Source organism: Prunus mume, linkage group LG2 (assembly GCF_029339155.1).
Source record: "Prunus mume cultivar Tortuosa linkage group LG2, ASM2933915v1, whole genome shotgun sequence".
NCBI classification, from domain to species: domain Eukaryota; kingdom Viridiplantae; phylum Streptophyta; class Magnoliopsida; order Rosales; family Rosaceae; genus Prunus; species Prunus mume.
The window spans coordinates 21,013,371-21,038,961 of NC_142699.1; the positions used below are offsets into that span (position 1 = coordinate 21,013,371).

General features: G+C 37.5%; 3 protein-coding genes across 9 annotated transcripts; all 3 read right to left on the reverse strand.

Moving 5' to 3' along the window:
* Positions 1–665: 665 nt before the first annotated feature.
* Positions 666–7,165, reverse strand: LOC103321665 (uncharacterized). Of its 4 annotated transcripts, none has more exons than XM_089046540.1 (5): positions 6,467–7,165; positions 3,909–5,013; positions 3,312–3,728; positions 1,566–3,140; positions 666–1,451 (listed from the first exon to the last, which is right to left on the reverse strand). In XM_089046540.1, exons 1-5 carry the CDS (start codon positions 6,946–6,948, stop codon positions 930–932), a joined length of 4,101 nt encoding a protein of 1,366 aa, XP_088902666.1. In that variant the 5' UTR covers positions 6,949–7,165; the 3' UTR covers positions 666–929. The 4 variants fall into 4 exon arrangements, with proteins under 4 accessions (XP_088902666.1, XP_088902667.1, XP_088902665.1 ...); XM_089046541.1 differs by having other exon boundaries at positions 1,566–3,062; positions 6,449–7,165; XM_089046539.1 differs by having other exon boundaries at positions 6,449–7,165.
* Positions 7,166–7,250: 85 nt separating this feature from the next.
* LOC103321713 (uncharacterized) lies at positions 7,251–13,260 on the reverse strand. The gene is given in 6 exon segments (XM_089044447.1): positions 7,251–7,757; positions 7,885–9,462; positions 9,565–9,981; positions 10,058–11,168; positions 12,778–13,095; positions 13,097–13,260. Coding segments are annotated over 6 exon segments (4,086 nt in total). The 5' UTR covers positions 13,252–13,260.
* Positions 13,261–19,747: 6,487 nt separating this feature from the next.
* Positions 19,748–22,984, reverse strand: LOC103321478 (5-formyltetrahydrofolate cyclo-ligase, mitochondrial-like). Of its 4 annotated transcripts, none has more exons than XM_089047509.1 (6): positions 22,553–22,983; positions 22,291–22,431; positions 22,018–22,182; positions 21,417–21,528; positions 20,976–21,046; positions 19,748–20,850 (listed from the first exon to the last, which is right to left on the reverse strand). In XM_089047509.1, exons 1-6 carry the CDS (start codon positions 22,824–22,826, stop codon positions 20,837–20,839), a joined length of 777 nt encoding a protein of 258 aa, XP_088903635.1. In that variant the 5' UTR covers positions 22,827–22,983; the 3' UTR covers positions 19,748–20,836. The 4 variants fall into 4 exon arrangements, 2 of the variants coding, with proteins under 2 accessions (XP_088903635.1, XP_088903636.1); XM_089047510.1 differs by having other exon boundaries at positions 21,417–21,498; positions 22,553–22,974; XR_016124757.1 differs by having other exon boundaries at positions 20,976–21,528; positions 22,553–22,984.
* Positions 22,985–25,591: the final 2,607 nt, after the last annotated feature.

The following is a 25,591-nucleotide window of genomic DNA, read 5'->3' on the forward strand; positions in this document are numbered from 1 at the left end:
TTTTTATTTTCAAACTTTTCATTAACGCGTATTACATACCACTTATATTTCATCATATGTATATATATATATATATATATATATCTTATTATTAGTAAATTTTGAGTTTTATTTGTTCAATACATTCATTGACAATATACATAACATCTATGAAAGTTTTACACCAAAATTATGTGTTTCAATGCCTATATCTGTCATTTTTGTTGATTTTTTCCCGATACCCAAAACGATAACGATATATCCCTCGAAATATCTGTAAATTGGAGGCCCGATATTATCTGCACGGCCGATATTTTAATCCTTGTGTATAACCTACATGGTTAACATCTTTTTGGGGTTTGTACTATGGGTTTGTTCTTTCACGTTCATTCTCAACTATAATGAAATTGCCTCTTTCTATTTTGGCCAATGATTTTGTCGACATTTAATAATAGAACATAGAACATGGTTCCAATCAACACAGCTCATTGATGATTTGAGTAAGGGAATTAAGAGAGGATTTAGGAGAGTATGGATAGAGAAAGAGCCATAGCAATGTTCTTACGGTTTCTCCTTTTATCACTTCTTATTAATATTGGTGCCTATTTGTACGCATAATATATAAATATAATATTACACAAAATGTTAGGTCTGATAGCATAATGGGGTGAGTCATCCGGTAGATATTGTTAGAGGAAAGCATAGGTGGCATCCACTTTAATCTTATTGATTTACAACACTTTTAATCAATTGTGAGAATGTTCATGTTCTTCAGCACGCTCCTTGTGTTGCATTGGCTTAAAACGATGTCATTTGGCTTTAAATGGGAAACTAAAATTGATAAATAAAACACGTGGATAGGGGAATTATCAGTCGATAACAGAGAGACGAGAGAAACACTACAGCTAAATTCATTCGGATGTGCAGTCATCTTTCTCAAAAGTACAGGTTCAGCCACCTTCTTCAAAAGAGCTGAAGAACCTTGCCATCTTTTCTGAAAGGGATTGCTGGCTTTCATTTAATGATTCTTCATCTCCCTCATACTCATCATCACCTTCATAGACCAAATGGATCCCCCACTTCTTCAGCTCAACCCCTTTCATCATCGGTGGCTCTCTCCGTATCACACGTATGTTATAACCATCTTTCAACTGAGAAACCAAGGGATGGTGAATTGGGTATCGGCACAAGTGAACTTGATCTTCATTTGTATTTGGCACTCCCAATAAGAATAAAGCTGAACTATATGTAGGAAAATCCAGTATGAGGATCTGTGCTAGAATGTCTACTATCGCAGGGACTTCGTCTCTCATGTCATCTGGTACTTGCTGGTTGAGAGAGACTACAACACCTATGATCACACTTTTGAGAACACAGTTTTTTCTTTCTGAGAATGTAACCACATCTTGAGAAAACCAGTCTGGTATCTTGCTCCCGGGAATGCTAAGATTGCGTATTTTCCTCATGTAGCTCTGCAACAAAAAATTTCAAATCTATGATTGTGTTTCACTTTCTTATACATGTACACGCATAGTATATACACGGAGAGAGAGAGAGAGAGAAAGAGAGAGAGAGAGAGGGAGAACCTTAGCAAGTCTTTTCTTAATAGCTGATGAGCAAGCTGTGCAACCACTTGCATACAACCTTACCAAGGACTTCAAGCATTCAAGTCCTGGAATGTCCACAACTTTCTCACAACTTGTAAGGTTCAGCATCGCCAAGTTCTCCAGGTTTGAAATATCAGAGATACTTTCTAATGAGGTGCAGTTTGCAGCATCCACCTCTTCTAAACTTGAGGGAAGCGGAGGCAAAGCCTTGAGCATTTTACAGTGAGGTAATATAAGCTTTCTGAGAAGAGATAGGCCCCTCAGGCTGGCTGGAAGGCCGTAAAAGTTATTACGGCCTAGATTCAAGATTTCGAGCAGTGACAACTTCTCGAAATCATCTGCAATTTTACCAGATATATTACAAGCACCAGCATGCAGTTCATATAGCAAGGATAGATTTGAGAAAGAAGCGGGGAGTATAAATTTAATCTCTTCTGTATCTTCCCTCTTTTGATACTTCTTTCCCATATTTAAAACCATTAAACTGGAAAGCATTCCGAAGCTTTCGGGTAGTTCTGTCACAGCATTTTCCACCATCTGCAATCTGTGCAAGGACTTTAATTGGCCTATTGAAGTTGGAAGCTTGCGGAGGTGTTTACATCTGTTCAACTGTAACATTGTAAGGTTTTCCAACATCCCTATCGATTCTGGCAATGCAGTAATATCAGCTTCAGTTATGACTAATGTAGTCAATGCCTTCATGCTTCCAATTGATTCTGGTAACGATCTAAGAAATGCACATTTCCTCATCTCAAGCTTCTCAAGTGACTTCAAGGCACCAATCTCATGTGGAAGATCTGTGATTAATGTCTGATCAATTTTTAGTACAACTAGAGAATTCAAACCTCCAATTGAATCAGGCAATCTGCTCAAAATTTGACCGTGTCCTGTTGATAATTCCTTCAAATTTGATAATGAACCAATGGACACAGGAAGTTCTTTGATTCCGCTACCGTAAGTATGAAATTCCATTAACGAACTGAGGTTGCCAATGGAATCAGGAATAGTTGTCAGTGATTTACACCAGAGCAAACTTAGTTTCTCAAGGTTTGCCAAATATCCAAAGGAAACAGGTAGTTTTTCTAAAGCAGAATCGTTGAGGGAGATTTCTTTCAGAGAATGCAACTTTCCTATCAACTCAGGTAGCCCTTTCAAATGTTTGCACCGGTTCAAGCTGAGCTTTTCGAGTTTTGAAAACCGGAAAATAGATTCTGGAAGACTTTTTACAGCAGTGCCATCAAGGAGAAGATCTTTTAATGATACCATGCTGTCCATGTTGCTTGGCAGTTCTTTCAGTTGTAAGCAACCAGAGAGGATCAGGTTCTCAAGTTTTGTCAGGCCGGAGACATCATTTGGAAGTTCAACGAGGTTTTCACAGTCTCGAAGGTTCAAGTGGATCAATGTATGCAAATTCCCAATCGAGGCATGAAGTTTAGTCAGTTTACTGCAACGCTCAAGATTAAGCTTTTCCAAGGCCTGATTCCCAGATAAATCAGGAATGGTGGTTAGGTTAAAGCAACCATATAGATTCAAAAGCATCAATTTCTCAGCCACCTGGAAACAATAAAAGTGTATAAGCATCTACCAAACTGCATTAGTTGTGCCTTAGAAATAGAAAGGAAGAGACAGAGATACAAGGCAGACACATATGAAGATCAGTGATATAAATTCTTGCTGTCACAATTATAATGACAAAGATTATGGATCAGATAGTGAAGCATATACCTTGTTACGGCGCCCATGCCACAAACGTTCGATTTTGCTGCGTGAAAGATCAAGGACAGCAAGTTGGCGAGGGGGAAAATCCGAAGGAAGAGAATTCAGAGGACAACCTTTCCACTGTAACCACTTCAACTCTGCGGGAAGAAACTTGAAGCGGCCTTCCAAATTCAGATAATTGATTTGAAGCAGTCTAAGATTGACCATTTTTCTTAGGGGTTTAGTGCAAATTGTAACCTGTCTCTCTTTCTCTGCTTTCGTTTGAAGATATGTTTTGTATCTTTCTTTTAGGTATGTAACTGCAGAGGTAAAAGTTGGGTATCTTCGAAAGTTATCCCAAGAAATTCTGTCACCACTTGGATCCTTCACCAGCCTTTTTGTTGATTCAAAGTCTAGTACTATCCCCTGTATACTTCTTGTTCCCTATTATCAAGGTATGGAAAAATATGTAAGAAATTGAGTGAAGAAAAATAATAATGCATCATCCTTTAAGACATTCAAGCGTCTTCAACATCTTTTTTTTTTTGGTCGAAGCGTCTTCGACATCTAAATCTAGCCAGAAGAATATATAAACAATAAAAATAATAGTGCTGGAATCTCTACCTTATCATCCTTGAAGACATTCAATATTTCATCACGATCCCAAAGTCTACTACGCATGCCAAGATCTACAACGTTTTCCTCCGTAACGATTTGTCTTCCCATGTCTTTAACTTGATCGTGCATCCACAAGATACTGTCTCCATAAACTTTAATGAGAGATTTTGCTACGAGGTCAGCAATTGCTATCTCACCATCAAAACCACAACCTTTTAATATGTCAATTGCATCTTCTCTCCTCATATTCATTGTTACAAATAAACATGCAATGTCTAGAAAGATGCACTTCTCTTGCTCATCTAGCGCATCATAACTTATCTTTAACACATCCTGAAGATTGCGCGGACGAATCTGTTTCAGTTTCTGCAGAGCATCTCTCCATTCCTCTATTCTCCTCTTATCAAAAAGGTAACAACCAAATATTTCAAGAGCCAATGGTAGCCCACTTGTGAGAGACACAATTTGCTGAGAGAGAGTTAAGAAAGTATCCGTGGGTTTTTCTCTTCTCAGTGCATGGTAACTAAAAAGTTGAAGTGCCTGAGAGAAATGCAACTCCCTGACCTCATACAACTCGTTCACAAGATGACTGGGTAAGACTTCTCTATCTCTGGTGGTAACAATAATTCGGCTTCCTTCATAAAACCATTGTCTGCTGCCAACTAAAGCATTTAGTTGGTTTACATTATCAACATCATCCAAGACAATAAGAACTCGCTTCTCGTATACAATTGCTTTGATTGCAGAAATACCAGTATTAAGTTCATTTGCAGACATGGTATTAGAAGAAAGACTACCAATAAGCTTGTTTTGAAGTGATACTAAACCCTCATGCCCTGCTGAAATTTCTCTAACATTTGAGATGAAACTGTGGCGCTCAAAATAACCCACAAGTCTATTAAAAAGAGCCTTGGCAAGTGTTGTCTTGCCAACACCACCCATGCCATGAATTCCGACAACTCGAATGCCCTTGGATCTTACATCTAACAACCTCATCATGTCTTCAACTCTGGAATCAAGTCCCACTGTGTATTCAGCAAGACCCACAGGGGTTTTGCGTATTTCAGTCAAAACCGTTTTGACTAACAATTTAATCAACTCTGCTTCTTTGCTGTCAATATACATAATCACAAATACATCACTTAGGCCCTTATGGTGATAAGCAAAACATAGAACGCCTGAGAATTAATTGTCTGTTACGGACCAATAAGCCTGTTTATCTTGACAATAACTAAATCTTGAAACAAGCCAAAAGTAACAAATCAACTGCAAATCATGTTATCAGTGATCATACAAGAGGAATAGGACGTAGAATGAAAACACCAATTAGTTAACGGGTGGTCCTCAGAATGAAATCATGTTATGCAGCAAAACACACGAAGCAGCTATTTATGAAAACAAGTGGTCCTCAGAAACAAGCCAAAACTCTCACACTTCAGAATGTAAATCCGAATGAAAACGAGTCAAACGACAGTGCGGTGAGGAAAGAAAGATACATTAGCTTATCTTTACAGTATTGCCCAATTTAAATTACTATATTACATATGAATGAATGAATAATTTAAACAAAGTGAAAAGAATACCCCACCACACTTATTTAATTAATTCTTCCAAAACACTTTGTTATATCTTAATATCATATACCAAGACCTTAAACATTAGATAACTAAATCTCTAATCATATCTCAATTTTTGCATGGTAGCTAAGCTAAGCTAGGGTTTTAAGGGTTTTCAAACTGATTGAGTGGGAATTTAGTTATGAATTATGATTATTATTGAGTGTTGCTAAACGAACCCTAAAATTATACTACCAAAATATTTATTGAATTACTAATTTACCCTAATATAAAATGACCAAAAAATATATATTGAATTGCAAAACAAATATAATTTTAATAAGTACACCCTACTCACCATATTCAACCCGAATAAAAGGCCTAAGCAAGAAAAATGCTTCCCCGATTCCGAACATTATGAGATGAAAGAACCATGTTGGGAAACCTATGGAGAATGAAATAGGCTTCTGACCCCAGAAAAAGTAAGAGCAGACCCAGGGAAGTTTGGGTGAATGAGCGGTTGTCGATAGGGCTTTCTTCTAGGAGGGATGATTGTGAGCTTCCTGACGATTTTAACTCTACTAGCATATCCCATTTTTGGGTCAAAACATCAGGGAAATTTATTAAAGATGAATAAGATTGTTTACATCACTACCCATGCTGGACCTGATTACCACCCATCCTAGAAACATAGGCTGCCATCTCATGTGCAGCTCTATTTCAGTGTCGTCTGTAAGAAAACACCACTTGCCTAATTAAACTGTTGAACTAAAACATGAATATCAAATAGGATGTTGTGTGATAGAGTTTATTAGGGTGTATCAAGGGTATTTTAATAGTAAAGTAAGTTGTACTTAGTTAATTTTATATTTTGATTAAAACATTATAGTGTACTTAAATCATATGGTGTACTCAGTTAATTTTAGAGTTAGTTTAGCAACACTCTTATTATTTTATTACTATTACTAATTTAATTCGATTAATTACTACCTGGCGTTGAAAATATACCCAGCTGTACCACCGACCTTCGCCATGGCGCTCCTCCACCTAGAGACGACGGCGTTTTCGTACACTTGCTCATGAGCTCTAAAATGCTCTGCAAATGGGCCCCTCTGCCGTCGAACGTCGGAGGGGTCCACTTGGTAAAACACAGGCAGAATCATCAGGCGCAGTCTCCGGCTACGCTCGCATATCTTAGCCAGCTCTTCAAGGCACCACCTTGACTCGGCATATCTCGGCGACAGGACGACGATGGCCGCCGCCGAGTCTTCGATCGCCTCCAGCAGACTAGAGGCGATCTCGTCCCCGCGGTTCAAACCTTCGTCGTCTCGGAAGACTCGGACGCTGCTTTTCTCGAGCTCCTCGTAGATATTCTTCGTGATCGTTGAGCGGGTGTCTTCGCCTCTGAAGCTCAGGAACACGTCCCAGCGTAGCCGGAAACCTCCCGCGGTTGGTGAAACGGAGTCGTCGGCGTCGTCTTCGCTAGCCATTTCTGCTTCACTTGTTATGCGTGCAGAGAAATGTATGTGCCAATTAAAGGATCGATAATTTCGAATCAAAGTAGAAGCTATATATGCACCATTCGTGATTAAAGGAATGGATTATTCTTGCCAATTGCTTGGGTTATGCCTTCCGTGTTGGACATCGCTCCAAACCAATGCAGTAGGGTTCTTTGCCCTCTCAATAGGAAAGGTGCTCGAAAACAAAAAAAAGTAGCCACATAAAAATGAAAGGTAAAAATAAAAATGATAAAACTCAGTAAGAATATAAGGAGGCTGCAAAGAATAGTTGTTCACTTGCTTTGGTCAACTGAACTATTTTCTGAAGGAGATTGCTGGCTTTCATTTAATGATTCTTCGTCTCCCTCATAATCAACATCAGCTTCATAGACCAAATGGATCCCCCACTTCTTCAGCTCAACCCCTTTCATCATCGGCGGCTCTCTTCGCATTACATGTATATTGTAACCATCTTTCAACTGAAAAACCAAGGGATGGTGAATTGGGTATCGGCACAAGTGAACTTGGTCTTCATTTGTATTTGGCACTCCCAATAAGATCAAAGCTGAAGTGAAGGTAGGAAAATCCAGTATGAGGATCTGTCCTAGAATGTCCACGATTGCGGGAAGTTCTTCTCTTATGTCATCGGGTATTTTCTGGTTGAGAGAGACTACAACACCTATGATCACACTTTTGAGAACACAGTTTTTTCTTTCGGAGAATGTAACCACATATTGAGAAAACCAGTCTGGTATCTTGCTCCCGGGCATGCTAAGATTGCGAATTTTCCTCATGTAGCTCTGCAACAAAATTTTCCAAACCTATGATTGTGTTTCACTTTCTTATATATGTATATAAACATGTACACACACGTACATATAAAGTATACACACGGAGACGGAGAAAGACAGAGAGTTAGGAGAGCACCTTAGCAAGTCTTTTCTTAATAGCTGATGAGCAAGCTGTGCAACCACTTGCATACAACCTTACCAAGGACTTCAAGCATTCAAGTCCTGGAATGTCCACAACTTTCTCACAACTTGTAAGGTTCAGCATCACCAAGTTCTCCAGGATTGAAATGTCAGAGATACTTTCTAATGAAATACAGTTTGCAGCATCCACCTCTTCTAAACTGGAGGGAAGCGGAGGCAAAGCCTTGAGCTTTTTACAGTGAGGTAATAGAAGCTTTTTGAGAAGAGACAGGCCCCTCAGGCTGGCTGGAAGGCTGGAAAATTTATTACGGCCTAGATTCAAGATTTCGAGTGATGACAACTTCTCAAAATCATCTGCAATTTTACCAGATATATTACAAGCACGAGCATGCAGTTCATATAGCAAGGATAGATTTGAGAAAGAAGCTGGGACTATAAAATTAATCTCTTCTGTGTCTTCCCTCTTTTGATGCTTCTTTCCCATATTTAAAACCATTAAACAAGAAAGCATTCCGAAGCTTTCGGGTAGTTCTGTCACTGCAGTTTCCACCATCAGCAATCTGTGCAAGGACTTTAACTGTCCTATTGAAGCTGGAAGCTTACAGAACTGCTTACATCTGTCCAGCTGTAACATGGTAGTATTTTCCAACATCCCTATTGATTCTGGCAGTTCTGTGATAGCAGCTTCAGTTATGATTATAGAAGTTAGGGCTCTCATGCTTCCAATTGATTCTGGTAATGATCTAAGAGATGCACATTTCCTCATCTCAAGCTTCTCAAGTGTTTTCAAGGCACCAATCTCATGTGGGAGATCTGTGATTAATGTCTGATCTATTTTTAGCACAACTAGAGAATTCAAACCTCCAATTGAATCAGGCAATCTGCTCAAAAATTGACCGTTCCCTGCCGATAATTCCTTCAAGTTTGATAATGAACCAATGGACACAGGCAGCTCTTTGATTGGACTACCGTAAATATAAAACTCCATCAACGATTTGAGGTTGCCAATTGAATCGGGAATAATGCTCAGTGATGTACACCAGAGCAAACTTAGTTTCTCAAGGTTTGCCAAAGATCCCATGGAATTCGGTATTTTTTCTAATTTTTCGCACCCGTTAAGGGAGATTTCTTTCAGAGAACACAACTTTCCTATCAAGTCGGGGAGCCCTTTCAAATATTTGCACCTGTTCAAACTGAGCTTTTCAAGTTTTGTAAGCCGGAAGATAGATTCGGGAAGACTTATTATAGCAGTGTCATCAAGGAGAAGTTCTTTTAATGATACCATGCGGTCCATGTTGTTTGGCAGTTGTTTCAGTTGCAAGCAACCAGAGAGGATTAGGTTCTCAAGTTTTGTCAGGCCGGAGACATCATTTGGAAGTTGAATGAGGTTGGGACATTCTCGAAGGTTCAAGTGGACTAATGTCTGCAAATTCCCAATAGAGTTGTGAAGCTTAGTGAGTCCAGTGCAATGCTCAAGAGTAAGCTTTTCCAAGGCCCCATTACCAGATAAATCAGGAATAGCAGTTAGATTAATGCAGCCGGTCAGATTCAAGAGCATCAGTTTCTCAGCCACCTGGAAATAGAAAGATAAAAAAATAAAGATCAGTTATGCACATGCATACAATGTCAAAATAATAATGAAGATGATGGATCAGACAATTAAGCTTATACGTACCTTGTGACCACGCCCACGCCACAAACGTTCGAGTTTGCTGTCTGAAAGATCAAGCACGGCAAGTCGGAGAGGAAAAAAATCCAAAGCAAGAGATTTCAGAGGACAACCTTTCCACTGTAACCACTTCAACTCAGCAGGAAGAAACTTCAAGTCCCCTTCCAAATGCACATAATTAATTTGAAGCAGTCTAAGATTGACCATTGCTGCAAGGGGTTTTGAGCAAATTATAACCTCTCTTTTTTTCTCTGCTTTATTTTGGTGATGTGCTTTGTATCTTTCCTTAATGTATGTAACTGCAGAGGTAAAAGTTGGACCTCTTCGAAAGTTATTCCAAGAAATTCTGTCACCACCTGGATCCCTCACCTTCATTGTCCTTGATTCGAAGTCTAGGACTATCCCTTGTATATGTCTTGTTCCCTATTGTCAAGTAGGTATGAATATATATAAACAATAAAATTTAATAGAATAAAATTTATCATGCTGGAATCTTTACCTTATCATCCTTGAAGACATTCATGATTTCATCACGATCCCACAGTCTAGTACGCATGCCAGGATCCAAAAGGTTTTCGTCTCTAACGATTTGCCTTCCCATGTCCCTAATCTGATCGTGCATCCACAGTGTACTGTCTTCAGTGATCTTAATAAGTGACTTTGCTGTGAGGTCAGAAATGGCTATCTCGCCAGCAAAACCACAGCCCTTCAATATGTTAATTGCATCTTCTCTCTTCATGTTCATCTTTACAAATAAACATGCAATATCTAGGAAGATATACTTGTTTGGCTTGTCTAGTGCGTCATAACTTATCTTTAGCACATCGTGAAGATCACCTGGACGAATCTTGCTCAGCTTCTGCAGAGCTTCTCTCCAGTCCTCTATCTTCCTCTTATCAAAGAGGTAAGAACCAAACACTTCAAGAGCCAAGGGTAGCCCACCTGTAAGAGCTGCAATTTCCCTTGACAGATTGAAGAACTCATCTGTGGGCTTTTCTCTTCTCAGAGCATGGTAATTTAAAAGTTGTAGTGCCTTGGACGAATCCAACTCCCTCACCTCATACAACTTATTCACAAGATGACTTGGTAAGGCTTTTATATCTCTCGTGGTAACGATAATTCGGCTTCCTTTGTAAAACCATTCTGTGTTGTTGCCAACTAAAGCACTTAGTTGGCTCACATTATCAACATCATCCAGAACAAGAAGAATTTGCTTCTCATACGCAATCGCTCTGATTGCAGCAACACCAGTCTCAAGCTCATTTACAGGAGGCACCTTATTAGGGGAAAGATTACCAATGAGTTTGTTTTGGAGAGATAGCAAACCCTCATGTCCTGCTGAGATTTCTCGAACATTTGAGATCAAACAGTGGCAGTCAAAATGACCAACAAGCCTGTTGAAAAGAGCCTTGGCAAGTGTTGTCTTGCCAACCCCGCCCATGCCATGAATTCCCAGAACTCGAACTCCGCTGGATCCAACATTCAAGTCTAAAAGCCTCATCACCTCTTCAACTCGGGAATCAAGTCCCACTGTGTATGCAGCTGGGGTTTTGTTTATTTCAGTCAAAACCCTTTGGACTAAATGTTGAATGAACCCATCTGCTTCGTTGCTGTCATAAAAAATACATTTTGAGTTACAAACGGGTTAAAGGGATTCTCACGTATGACCAATATAATAATTAAACCTATGTTTTTAGGCTTTCTAAACCCGAACTCTAAACCCTCAAATCATATGGGAGAGGGACAAGATCAGCAATTGTTTGGACACTAGAATGCGCATATGGAACTCCAAATCACGGACACTAGACCTGCGACCATAGAATTTGATACTAGAATTTCAACCATTGCTTAGATTAATTCTCCTCATATATGTGATGTAGATTTAGACTCGAACAACATAAGTAGAACATTATTCTTCGTAATTAAGAAGTTTTAGGGGATGTCCCTTTCAAATTCTTAAAAAGAGAAGGTTATTTCATGTAATACGCGGGCAGCCTCTGAAGGAGCTCTCTAGAGGTTATTAAGAACATATTTTCCTTTATAATTAAGCAACATGCCAACGGAGTCTAATCTGGTGGAAAAAGGTCTTGACTTGCAGACTAGAGATCTCAGGTTTAAACCATCATAGCTGTGTGTATGAGAAATCCTCTTTCTCTGTATTATAAAAAAGAAGGAAAAAAAAAACATATCCTTTAACGCCACATTATTAATTGGTAGATTGTAAAAGTTGAAGAAATGATAACTAATTAGGATCCCCAATATTACTACTCCTCTTGAAATCCGGGACAGTAACGTCACAGAGCAGGGCAAGCTTCTTGTTTAGATTTACATAAAGACTTGATTTGTTTCAACACCAACTGAATATACAAGAGGAAGAAAACACGAAGTGGTTAACAGGTGAAGAAGTCAGAAACAAAGACCCAAGTCTCGCGTTTAAAGATAACCTAAATAAAAACGACACTTCAGACAAGTGGGAAAAAAATAAAGGAATGAAAATGATAGTGGAAATTTAAATAGATTATATCTTCTATTTTTTAAGATAACAAGGATTCCAACTTATACCATTTTTCACTTAATTAGACCCGCTAACAAATATACTATATATGCAATTAAATATAGAAATTTGCAAAAACGACCAACTGGGGTGCACAGACATGTATGGTACTATGCATAATAAAGTGAACAGAACAGAAAAATCAAGCAGGCCTTATAAAAAGCCTAACTCAATTACTATTTTCTACAATATACAATTCATTACTTGTAATAATACACTCCAAAACCTTTTGTTAATTATTATATTTATTTAATTAGAAAAATATCCTAATACCAAAACCCCAAAAAGTCCTCTGAAAAGTGAAAAGTCAATCTCGACCAAATAAAACTATCAGCAAGAAGAAGGAAGAACACCAACTTATTAATTCATAAGTCTTCGTCTCTCTGCAACCTGTGTATGAATCGTTAGTTATCTCATCTCAATGTTTGTATGGCACTCACAGCCATCACCATCATCTGACTGATCCATACGTAAAAAGGAACAACATTATTATGGAGATAGCTAGCTCGATCCAACTCTAAGCAATGCATCCTAGCTATGGCTAGCTAGGGTTTCAACTTTTATTAACGCAGCAGGTTACTAAAATGCTTTAGTAAGATATGAAGAAAGCAGAGCATGCAAGTAACTGAAAAACAAAAAACCAAAAAAGAAAATATATAGGGTACCCGGTGTTGATAATATAACCCGCTATACCGCCTACTTTTTCCATGGCGCTCCGCCACTTAGGGACCTTGTCGGCGATTTCAGGCAGTTGTTCATAAACTCTAAAATGCTTTGCAAACGGTTCGTTTTGATGTCGAACGTGAGAGAGGTCCACTTGGTAGAACACAGGCAGAATCAGCCGACTCCGGCGCTCGCATATCTTAGCCAGCTCTTCCGGACACCATTTTGACTCGGCATATCTCGGCGACAGGATCACGATCGCCGCCGTCGAGTCCTCGATCGCTTCCAGCAGACTCGGGGCGATCTCGTCCCCGCGGTTCAAAGCGTTGGACGCCGCGTTTTTCGAGCCCCTCGTACAGACTCTTGGTGATTGTTGCGCGGGTGTCTTCGCCTCTAAAGCTTAGGAACACGTCCCAGCGTAGCCGGAAACCCCCTGGACTTGACGAAACGGTGTCGTTATCATCCCCCGTCGCCATTTCAGATTACTGGAGTTCTCCTCTATCTGCTTTTTCTGCGTGCGCTAGCTCTGAGAAATATTTACCTACCAATTCAACGATTGAGGATTGATTTTTGTGATGGAACTATACAAGTTTTGATCACTATATTTATTTGTCTCCGATGCAACTTTACTAAAGGACCATGTGATGATAAGTTAACTTGGATTATTGTTTCCCCCACTTGCTTCACTTACCACTTATTACTAGGTTAATATTATCTCAAATCAGTTTTATATTATGTAGTGTTGATCATTATGCTCAACGTGACACCACCATACGTACCCGCGGATTCATGTATTTAGAAAATGAAAATTTCCGATTACGCTTAATGTCAAGATTGGTTAATCACAATGGAATGGTTATGAAAGTAAAGTGCACTCAAGTGTTGTTCCATATACCCTAAATTATTTGACCTTTTCTTATCCTTTTAAATGTAAACATCTATAGTTTCTTCTAGCCAAAAAGCGTTGCCATAATACCATGCCCAGCAAAAAGCTTTTCAAAATAATCGGCAGCAACCTGCTGCTTCCTCTCGGCAATTCAATTTCCCTCTGAATTAAATAGGCCCTCCCGATCCCGCACCTTGTTCTTCCTTCTCCTAATGATTGTGATAAGGCGGAAGAATTTTGTATTTCAAGGGACGGAGTTAGCATAGGCTCACTGGGCGAGGATGCCCTACTCATTTTTTTGTTGGGAAAAGAAAATCTATAGGTATATCCACTGGTTTATACTTGCTTGTAACATTAGCATTGATTTTACCCGTTGTTACTGTCATCGTCGAAAGAGCATTTTCAACCATGAATATTTTGAAGAATCAATTGTGAAATTGGATAGGAGATCAATGCATTAATGATAACATGGTTATATATATATATATATATATATATATTGAGGAAGACATATATGATGGCATTCAAAATATGAAGCCATTACGCTACAGTTTCAGAACATGAAAATGCGTAGAGGAAGATTGTAATGTATTTCATGTAAAACATTATGGATTAATATATAAACTTTGTCTTCAATATTGTTGAACTTTTTACTCTTACTTTGTTGTTTGGAGAGCCCCAATTGGATTTTTCTTTTTTTTTTCTTTTTTTTTTCTGGCTACGTCCCTGCCCCTCTCCTCAACCATTTACTTCTGTATTTCTGCTGCCAGAATAAAGCTTCTTGCTCAAGCATAGCGTCAAATGTCTCGTTCTATAAATTTTGAAGGAAAAGGGTAAATACCATGCATCTGCGTTTACTGTGTTACCATAACCCCATGCATATTTTATGTTGAATTCAGTAATGTTGCTATGGTAGTTCTCCTCTCTTATCCATCCTCTCCTTTCTCCCTCTCTTGTTGCTCAAACAACAGAGGCATGATAGCAACCAATGACTAGTACTGTCTACTTGTATGTTTGGTAGGCTGGACTAGCCAGGACTAGCCAGGACAGTGTTAAATAACACTTTGAAACCAGCGTTTGGTGAAAGAGGGACTAAAATAAATGGGATTGTATAGTCCGTTGATTAAAAAAACACCGGACTCGCTCGTTCAATATTGCGAGGATGAAATGCGGTTCGCAAAATAGCGAGCGTGCTATTTTGAACGCACGAGTCCAACCAACACAGCCTTCACTCTCTCATTCTCTTCCTCTCGAACGACTGGAAGACCTCCATGGCGGTGACTAGCTCGTCGAACTCGACGGTGGTGCCGATTCCGTTGGCAAGAGGACTTGGAGCTGGTAGCTGGTGGACTTGACGCCAAGAGACCGGAGCAGGTTAGCGAGCTCGAGCTGGGTGAGGCTGCCGTCGGAGTCCATGTCGAATCGCATGAAGATGTTTTTCAGCTGCTTCTGCTGATTGGAGCCGTGCAGCCCTCGTTCTGGTAATGGCCAAAGAAGAAGAAAGGGATGAGATAAGATCCCAATTGTGTTCTGGGCACTTGGGCCTTTTAAAAAATAAATTAATTAATTTTGTGGTGTGGTAATTGGTTTGTGAAAAGTTATGGTGTGGGGCTAATTGGCTTCCTTTTTTCGTTTTTCCCTTTGAAAATTTGGAAAGAAAGACGGACAGCCAGGAAGAAGATGGGAAAGGCAGAGGTAGGAAGAGAACATAATTTTTTTTTTTTAATTTATAAATTATAAATTATTTTTTTCACACATCAGCCCCAATTAAATATTTCTAATTAAATATAAATATTTTTCAAGTCAAAATTCTTAATTAAATTTAAATATTATAATAATGAATTTTTAGTCCGACACAGCACCAAACATAGGTCTTCACTATTTTTACAATCCAGCTTCTTACTCCAACGCAAGCACCAAACATAGGTCAGACTTAATTCAACTTAGTTCAATCCGAGTTAATCCAAGACAGTCCCAGAATTTAATCCAGTCCATGACAGTCCGCCGTACCAAACGACTAGTGACCAACTAACCAGAACAACTTGGGGTTGGTATTTTAGTCTTTATATAAGGTATTTAATTTAGTCAGTTTGTATTGAGACTTCAGCTTTTGGAAATGTTGGTTAGATTCATCAAGCTACTTAAAAGTAGTATACAATTTGGTTAAAGATACATATGTTGTAGAACAATCAGTAAAAACCCAAAATAACAGAATAATAAAAAACCAACGAATATATTTTATATAAATATAATTGAATCAATACAATAGTAATATAGATTGTAGAATACTGACTTGAATTGTAGATAGAGTCCTGCAGATTTGCAGTGTTCTTTAGATAGTATTTCTCCTCTACCCTTGTGCTTGTAGTTCGATAGAAGTCTGTCCACCAAGATTAAACTATCTTAAATCTAAGCCTAAGCACAGTGACTTTGATTTTTGACGAACAGTGGTATGAATTCTCTCAGGAAGTGTTAAAATGTGAGAATGATAATGCAGTTCAAAAAAGTCTTTTTCTGGTTTGATCTTATTGTCAATATATAGAGGTCTGACACCTCTTCATCCAACAGTTATGTTAACTGTTTAATTAATTCGAATTTTAGATTTTGGTTTTATCTGAATAAACCGAATTTTTAATTAATAAAAGTAAATTATTAATTAAATCAACAGACCCCCAAGGCCCAAGGCCCATCTTTTGACAATTAATTATATATATATATTTATTACACAAATATATATATATAATCCAAGCTCAAACCATTTTGAGGCCCATACTCTATTTAGTATTTCTTATGTGTTGGTGCTTATAAACCATGGAATGAAACTACTCTCTTCCAATGTGGGACTAAATGCAAGTGTCTTTTCCTATACAAACTCTAACAATACCCCACATTTGTATAGGAAAATTATAACGTGCGTATTTGAGAGAAAACTTAGATATAACACACATCAGGAAAGGTGTCTTTTGGACTTCAACCTACCCTAGTGAATACTTATCGGATTTACTAAGTGACGCAATGAATATAAAATCTTGAACTGTTCACCTATTGTAGTAAACCGAGACAACAAGTATCACACATGTTACATCTTAACATACCACTTATTCATACGTTTGTGTTCATTTTGGTCCTGAACAAATCATGGATTCATAGGAGCTTTAGAGAATTTAGTCATCTCATTCTCATAAATGCGACCCCACATTTACTCCTACATAGGTAATGTTGACTAAGAATAGTCTGCTCTATTCCTCTTGATTTCAAGAAATCAACATCATTAAACTTTCGTACCCTAATAGACTTCTTGCAGACAACACACTTCTTTCCATCATAGGAATGAGATCTAAGTGTGTTAGCTCTTTTGAATTATGCCTAACCAGTTTGCCTATTGAACCTAGACCATGGGATCTCCAATCAGCTAGGTTAGGTTTCCGTTAGGCCGATTCATTTATTGAATTGGCTTCAATCCCATTCCCCTCGATGTTAATTTGATTTGCTCTCTTGACAAGCCTTTTGTAAGCGGATCCGCAAGATCTTGTCTTGACTTTATATAGTCAATAGAAATTATTCCATTTGAGAGCAACTGCTTGATTGTATTATGCCTTCGTCTAATATGTCTAGACTTTCCATTGTATACATTATTTTTGGCTCTTGCTTGAGCAGCCATACAATCACAATGTATACAAACAGCTGTCACAGGCTTAGGCCAAATAGGAATATCCTCCAAAAAATTTCTTAGCCACTCGGCTTCTTCACCAGCTTTATCTAAAGCTACAAATTTCGATTCCATTGTTGATCGGGCTATGCAAGTTTGTTTACTAGATTTCCAAAATATGGATGCTCCTCCTAGTATAAAAACATATCCACTAGTGGAATTTGTTTCTAAATCATTAGAAATCCAATTGGCATCACTATATCCTTCTAGTACTGGAGGATATTTAGTATAGTGTAATCCATACTCCAAAGTGTAATTCAAATATCTCAAAACTCTAATCAATGGTTCCCAATGATCATGTCCTGGATTAATTGTATACCTACTAAGTCTACTCACAGAATAGGCTATATCAGGTCTTGTACAATTCATAATATACATAAGACTTCCAATGATTTGTGAATATTTCTTTTGTGAAATAGATTCACCTTCATTCTTCTTTAATTTGCAACTTGCATCAAAAGGTGTTACAGCATGATTACTTCCAAAAGGACCAAACTTTCTAAGAACAGTTTCTACATAATGGGACTGTGTTAATATATAACCATCTGAATTTCTTTTAACTCTAATTCCAAGAATTACATCAACAAGACCTAAGTCTTTCATGTTAAAACTGGAGTTTAACATTTTCTTGGTAGAGTTAATTATGTCCTTGTTAGTCCTAATTATGAGCATGTCATCTACATACAGACACACTATAACACATGCGTTCTTATGTGTCTTGATATAAACACATTTATCACATTCGTTTATTTTAAAACCATGTGTCATCATAGTATGGTCAATTTTTTCATGCCATTGCTTTGGAGCTTGTTTTAGTATATAGAGAGACTTTACAAGTTTGCAAACTTTTTGTTCTTGACCTTTTACTACGTACCCCTCAGGTTGTTCCATATATATTTCCTCATCCAACTCTCCATTTAAGAAAGCGGTTTTTACATCCATTTGATATATTTCCATGTCATAAATTGATGCTATAGCAATCAACATCCTTATTGATGTTATTCTTGTCACGGGTGAGTATGTGTCAAAGAAATCTAAACCTTCCTTTTGACGGTATCCTTTGGCTACCAAACGAGCCTTTTACTTATCAATTGTACCATCTGATTTTAATTTCTTCTTAAAGATCCATTTGTATCCAATTGGTCTATTACCATGTGGTAAATCAACTAGTTCCCATGTATGATTTTGCATAATGGATTCAACCTCACTATTGATTGCTTCTTTCCAAAATGGAGCTTCTGGACTTGATATTGCCTCTTTCTATGTTTGAGGCTCAGCTTCAGCCATCATGGTCAAGAAATCTGGTCCAAAATCTTTTGGTATTCTTGTCCTTTTACTTCTTCTAGGTTCTTGATCTTGTTCATTTTCTTGAACACTAGATGAAGTAGGATTACCATCATCTATTCTAGAATTCTCATTTATTCTAGAATCATCAATAGTTCTTTTTCTATTGACATTGGACCTTCCTTGTTTATAAGGAAAAATGTCCTCAAAGAATATTGCATCAACATATTCTAGTATTGTATTCACATGTATATCAGAAACATCATAGTGAAATACTAAAAATCTATAAGCAGCACTATTGGATGCAAATCCAATGAAGACACAATCTATAGTTTTGGGTCCAAGTTTAGTTCTCTTTGGCAAAGGAACTTGAACTTTTGCTAGGCAACTCCACACTTTGAGTGTCTTATAGGTTGGTAACCTTCCTTTCCATACTTCATATGGTGACTTGTTACTCATTTTATGTGGAATTCGATTCAAGATTGTATTTGCAGTAAGTAAGGCTTCACCCCACATATTATGTGGAAGCCCAGAACTATTCAGCATAGAATTTATCATGTCTTTTAATGTCCTATTTTTCCTTTCAGCAACACCGTTTTGTTGCGGTGTATAAGGAGCTGTCGTTTGATGAATTATACCATTTGTGGCACAAAATTCAGCAAATGCAATGGATTCATATTCCCCTCCTCTTTCTGATCTTAGGACTTTAATTTTTCTGTTGAGTTGATTCTCAACTTTAGCCTTATATGTCTTAAACATATCCAAGGTCTCATCTTTGCTATGTAATAAATATACATAACAGTACTTGCTACAATCATCAATGAAAGTCACATAATATTGCTTTCCTCCACGACTTGGTGTTGATTTAAAATCACACAAATCACTATGAATTAAGCCTAGCAGTTCATTGGACCTATTATGTACATATTTAAAACTTTTTCTGGCAAATTTAGATTCTATACATGTTTCACATTTAATATTTTCAATAGAATCTAACTTAGGCAGCAATCCTAAATTATACATTCTATGTAAGGAAAGGAAATTCACATGTCCTAATCTAGCATGCCATAATATAGAAGAAGAATCAACCATATAAGCAGAAGCCTTATTTATATTATTATTCATAGAATTGGCAGATACATTAAGTTTGAATAACCCATCAGCAAGATAACCTTTTCCCACAAACATTCCCCTCTTAGTTAGTACAACTTTGTTGGATTCGAAAACTAGTTTGAATCCTTTATTACTTAGAACAGGTCCAAATACCATGTTCCTTCGTATGTCTGGCACATGCAGCACATCTAGGAGGGTTAGTTCCTTTCCAGAGGTGAATTTCAGAAGCACTTTTCCCTTTCCAACAACAGCAGATGCAGAGGCGTTTCCCATAAACAATTGCTCGCCACCATGTATCTCTTGGTAAGTAAGAAATGCATTCTTATCACCACAGATATGGCGGGTGGCTCCAGTATCAATCAGCCACTCATTGTCATTCGAAACCATATTGGTTTCTAACACCACTGCAGCCAGGTTTTCTTCAGTCACATTGGCCTGATTGTTCCTTGGCCTGTTGTTGTTTGGATTTGCAGGATTGGCAGGATTCTGATCCCTTCTATGCCTGCAGTCTTGAGCCTTATGGCCTGTTTTCCCACAGACCCAGCATGCTCCTTTAATCTTTTTGAAGTCTTTTCCTTTTGCTCCAGGAACAAAGTTCTTCTTGTTCTTTTTGGGATTGAATTTTGGTTTTGCTGAGGTTCCTTCAACTATGTTTGCCTTGGCTTCCATGTTTGAAACCACATTCTTGTTCTCACTTATTCTGTTATCCTCCTCAATCCGAAGCCTAACAATGAGATCCTCCATACTCATCTCCTTTCTCTTGTGCTTCTGATAACTCTTGAATTCTTTCCAGTTTGGTGGAAGTTTTTCAATCAAGGACGCCACTTGGAAAGATTCATTTCATTGATCTTCATGGCTTCAGCAAGAATCTCATGGATAATTTTCTGGAGGTCTTCAACTTGTTTAACAACAGGTTTGGAATCTACCATCTTGAAATCCAGAAATCTGCCTACAACAAATTTCTTGGATCTTGCATCTTCAGTTTTATATTTTTTCTCAAGAGATTCCCAAACTTCTCTAGCCATCTTGCATGCTGCATAGACATCATAGAGTGCATCATCAAGTCCAATCAAGATATAGTTCCTGCACAGAAAATCAGATTGTGTCCATGCATCAATTGCAGCGAAGCAGACATCATAACAAAACCATAGTATCAAGCAGTAAGTTCAAAACCATTTATAGTTGAACTAGCAACATTGAGTATTTACCACAAAGGGGCTCCTTCCATTTTCGTTCCTTTGTAAGCTCTTGGTACTTCTTTAGGAACAAATCATAGTAGCTTCAAGATTTAACCAGGCAATCAAATAATGGAGCAAAAATTTACCAGTAACTTAATAAAGATATGAACCTATAAGATGCATTACAGTATTAAAGCACATGTGTACAGAGGCATTTCTTTATGCCTAGTTCTTAGGTAGCTTCCATGTTCAACAATTCAAATCCATGTCTCAACACTCACATGAAACCAGCCATTACTAGTAAACAGAAACACTATTATGGTTTATAACTTGCAAATCATCCATTAGTTTCAATATACCACATGAAAGAAGTAACAAATTTTATAAAAGCTATAATATTCTAACTGCAAATCCACCATTGTTGTAAATAAAGATAATGTGAAACTCTGAAGCAAGGATGTAACAACCCACCCTCCACTACGGCCTAAACGCCTTCCACATCTGTCAAATGCAAGCCCTAGAATAAAGTCAACTGGATCCCTTGCCTCCATAACTATAACAAATAGGTCCTTCAAATAATTAACTGTCATTACCAACCAATGAAAAATGAACATAAATATCTAATACTTATAACTACTTTATTGAGGACATTATTATCCAAATTTATCACGAAAACAGCACAAATTTGTGATCATCAACATGAATAACAAAAATTCCACCTGCCAGAAATAGGAGCAGGATTGAGATCACGAAATAGATAAGTCCAGTTTCACTAGATATTTTAAAACATTAAAGGAACTAATATTTCTTCTCCGAAATGTTTACTATGAAAGAACACATGGAATGATGACCCAAATCTAGGTTTCACTACACACAGAAATTCTGGTAGGCTTCAATTAAATTCAAATGCATTAATCCCACACTACTTTATGTTGCATACACTAGAAGAACACTGGGACAATAATCCCTTAAGAGGTAACTATTCAAAAAAAAAGTTATAACAATTGGATGTATAAACGGATTTTGAATATTTACTCGAGCCCGAGCAACTTATAGGTTAGAAAAAGGGTACCGTCTTCATGCTGCTTCCCATTAGAATCTGAAAGGGCTGGTTCCAAAATGTTCATTGAGTTCACAATCAAATCATCAACACTGGAAATCCTGAGCATTCTCATATTGCTATTCCTATCCCCTACACGAGGAACATAAAGCTTTTTCCTGTTCGGCACATCACTCTCTTGAATTCAAATAAATAATAAGCTGTAAGAATCTCTAAAAGTTTAAGAACAACAAATAAAACAACATTGCACGAGAATATGAACTTAAAATGCTAACACGCACGCACCATTGGCTAGTTTGGATAAAATTTCTGAAACAATTCCTGTCGTATCGACCTCTCGTAAAGCAGGGGAGCTAATGTAAGCACATACACTCTTGCTAGATTTGAACCAGGGAGCATTTACAACAATGCTCTGAATTGCAGCATCTGAGAATCCATAGAAAGAAAAAGAATCACATTTTCATCTTCAATCAGACCAAAACACAAACACTTAGAGATCAAATTGAAACAATGCCTGTATGAGGATGCTGGAACTCGAAAAGAGTACCTTCTTCGGATCTTCGAAGCGGGTCCATGTTTCTGAGCTCTTTGCGCATTCTGGACCGGAGCGAGCGCTTTTGCTGGAATAGAGCTTCGATTGGGTCTTCGTTCCGGTTCATGGTGGTGAAGGAGCGGTTAGATTGGGACGCAAGGCGTTCGTTAGCAGGGTGCGAGGTGAAAAGGAGAGGAGAAGCTAACGTGCGCGGCTGGGTGATGAGCGTCACTGCCTTCTTTGCCCTGTTTATGAGCCCGCTCACGCTTGCTCTACTGTGACTGAACATATTTCGCTGCTCGTGCTTTGCGATTTTTTCGGTTGGAATTGGGCGCTCTTGGTTTCGTGCGCACTTAGGCGCGGTTCGGGTCGGGACATGATTTGGTTAAGGTCCCCAATCCAAGTGGACGGATGACGGCTGTAAGATTATAAAGATATTTGGGTTAATTACATAAAATTCCCCGAATTTTAGGGTCGTTTCAAATTGGTATCTGACATTTCAAATGTTGCATAAGAGTACTTGAAGTCACGACAAATATACACATAAAGTCATGTGTTACTCAGACCGTTAGTAACTCTGGTACCCTCTTATCACAGTTTAAAAATCGAGTACTGATTCCGAAGTTTAAGGGGTTTTATGTAGTTAGCTAAAGATATTTTAAATGTGGTTAATTATGAACTATCACCATGTTTTGTCAAGAAAACATCTTAGTCCGATATATTACACCTACTACACTTCAAGTTGCCCAGTTCCCAGCTTTTCGTAATATTTAATCTTTGTCTTATTCAATTTATAGATAAAGTCATCTTAACCCAACTAACCCAATCAAATTGTATAACTTTATACAAATCCAATCAACCAAAATGATTTTTTTTTTTTGGTTAACTTGTAACCGAAAACAATAATAACTACACATTTGTTGGGTATAAAATAATTATTTTGATTACACTTCAATTAAAAAAACATAAAAGAACTTTAGAAAAACAAATAGAACGACACTGTAACTGTTCACAGTCTTATGGTGTTGTGGTTTTTCTTTTCTTTTCATTTTTTCACTTTTTTTAAATTGATGTAATACTGAAAATTTTAAAATAATACTTTTATAATTAACAAACTTGTAATTTTTTAAAAAGAAACACTGTTGTTTTTTTGGGGATAAAAGAAACATTGATTGAGTTTACTCATAAAATAATTGAGTTCAAATAAAAACTTCCCAAAAAAATTTTAATCACTAAGGGCTCGTTTGGTACACCGTATTAGACTTTGGATATGAGTAAATAGTTCATGTCAGTGTTTGGTGTCAACTTGTATTAATTAATTATCTTACTATTTCAAACAAGTTGGGCTTTTAATACACTCCTTACCCGACTAACTAATATAACCCACACACCCTAGTTTAGATAATACACGCTTAATTATATATCTAGGGAAAAAGAACACACGTTCACATGAAAAATCTGACGACGCTATTTTCATCTTCTTCTGCTATCTTCTCCAAGGTTATTCTCTTCACTCGTCTCTCTCTCTCTCTCTCTCTCTCTCTCTCTCTCTCTCTCTCTCTCTCTCTCTCTCTCTCTCTTCTTCTTCTTCTTCTTCTTCTTCTTCTTCTTCTTCTTCTTCTTCTTCTTTCTTTATATATTTCCTTTTTTATTAAATTTTTATGGAAATTAGGTTATGAGTTTTTTCCTTTTTGACTTTTTTTCTTGATGTATTGGAACAATACATGCGACTGTGTATCCAACTCAATAATCAAATTATCAAATTATCATCATGCAGCTGTGTATGCAAGTCAATACATGTTGCTGAGTTTTTTTTGCATTTTTTTCTTTATACATTTCACATTCTCCAGATATCCAACTCAATAATCAAATTATCATCCCAAGTCAGCGATTAGAACAATACATGCAGCTATGTTTTTCTTGTTATATTTTTTTTCTACTTTTGGTGCTTTGTTTGTTTGTTTGTTTTCTGGTTATATGAAGAAAAAAAAAAATCTAGGCAAAAACAATTGAAATTCAAATCTTTTCATATGAATCTTATAAATAAAAATTTGTATCATTTGAATTTCAATTTCCACTTAAATTATCAAAGAATTTTTTGTAAAAAAAAATCTTATTCGATGTTATCCGGAACAGCACCAAGTACAATATAGTTTAGTCGACTATTTATCCGGAACAGCACCAAACGCCTTATAATATTATGGATAAATAGTCAGCACTCTCCGGAATAGATTAATACTATCTGACATAAATTAGTCAATACAGTCCAAAGTACCAAACGAGCCCTAAATGGACTAGAGTTAAAAATTGATTAAAATTGATCTATTGTACTATCCAACGTGGCTCCAAATCTTTTGTACATAAAATGCAATTGCAATCTAATAAGCAACTTATTTATGCAATTACTATCTCACTGTTTGGTAATTGCAGAAGTAAGGGTGGACCTTTGAGAAGAAGATTTCATTCATAAGCCAAAACGACATACAAAGACTGACATGATACAATAGCCTCATTAAAACCTTCCTAAGAAAACCATTTGGGACAAACCCAATGGTAGGAAAGAATACCACACATGTCAATGACTAACAAGAGAGTCCGACCCATATCACAAAAAACCATTACAATAATAGAAAAAACTAACTAAACACCAACACAAAAGACTCACAAAGAGAACGGCATCGTATCCCAACTGTCAAAAGAAGCCGTTTATGAGAAAAACTAATAGTCCTTTGACTGCTCACAAACTGCAAAACCAAACCAAGGGCAAACCAAAACTACCGGTAGGAAAATCTTAGCAAGATGAGATACGAAAGGGGAGGAAGAGGCACTAAAGACCACTGGTGAAATACGAGACCAATGCTTGGAGTCCGATAGAGGTGAAGGCGCTGCAACTTGAGAAAAAACCTTAACCCTAAAGAATATCGTTCGGCTTTTCTTGCATGGTGCAAGAAAGATGGCGACCAAACCAGCCAACATCACCACCAATCACAAAAAACCAACCATCACAGGAAAAAGTCACACCACCCCAACCCAAATCTGACTAAAGATCCCCAA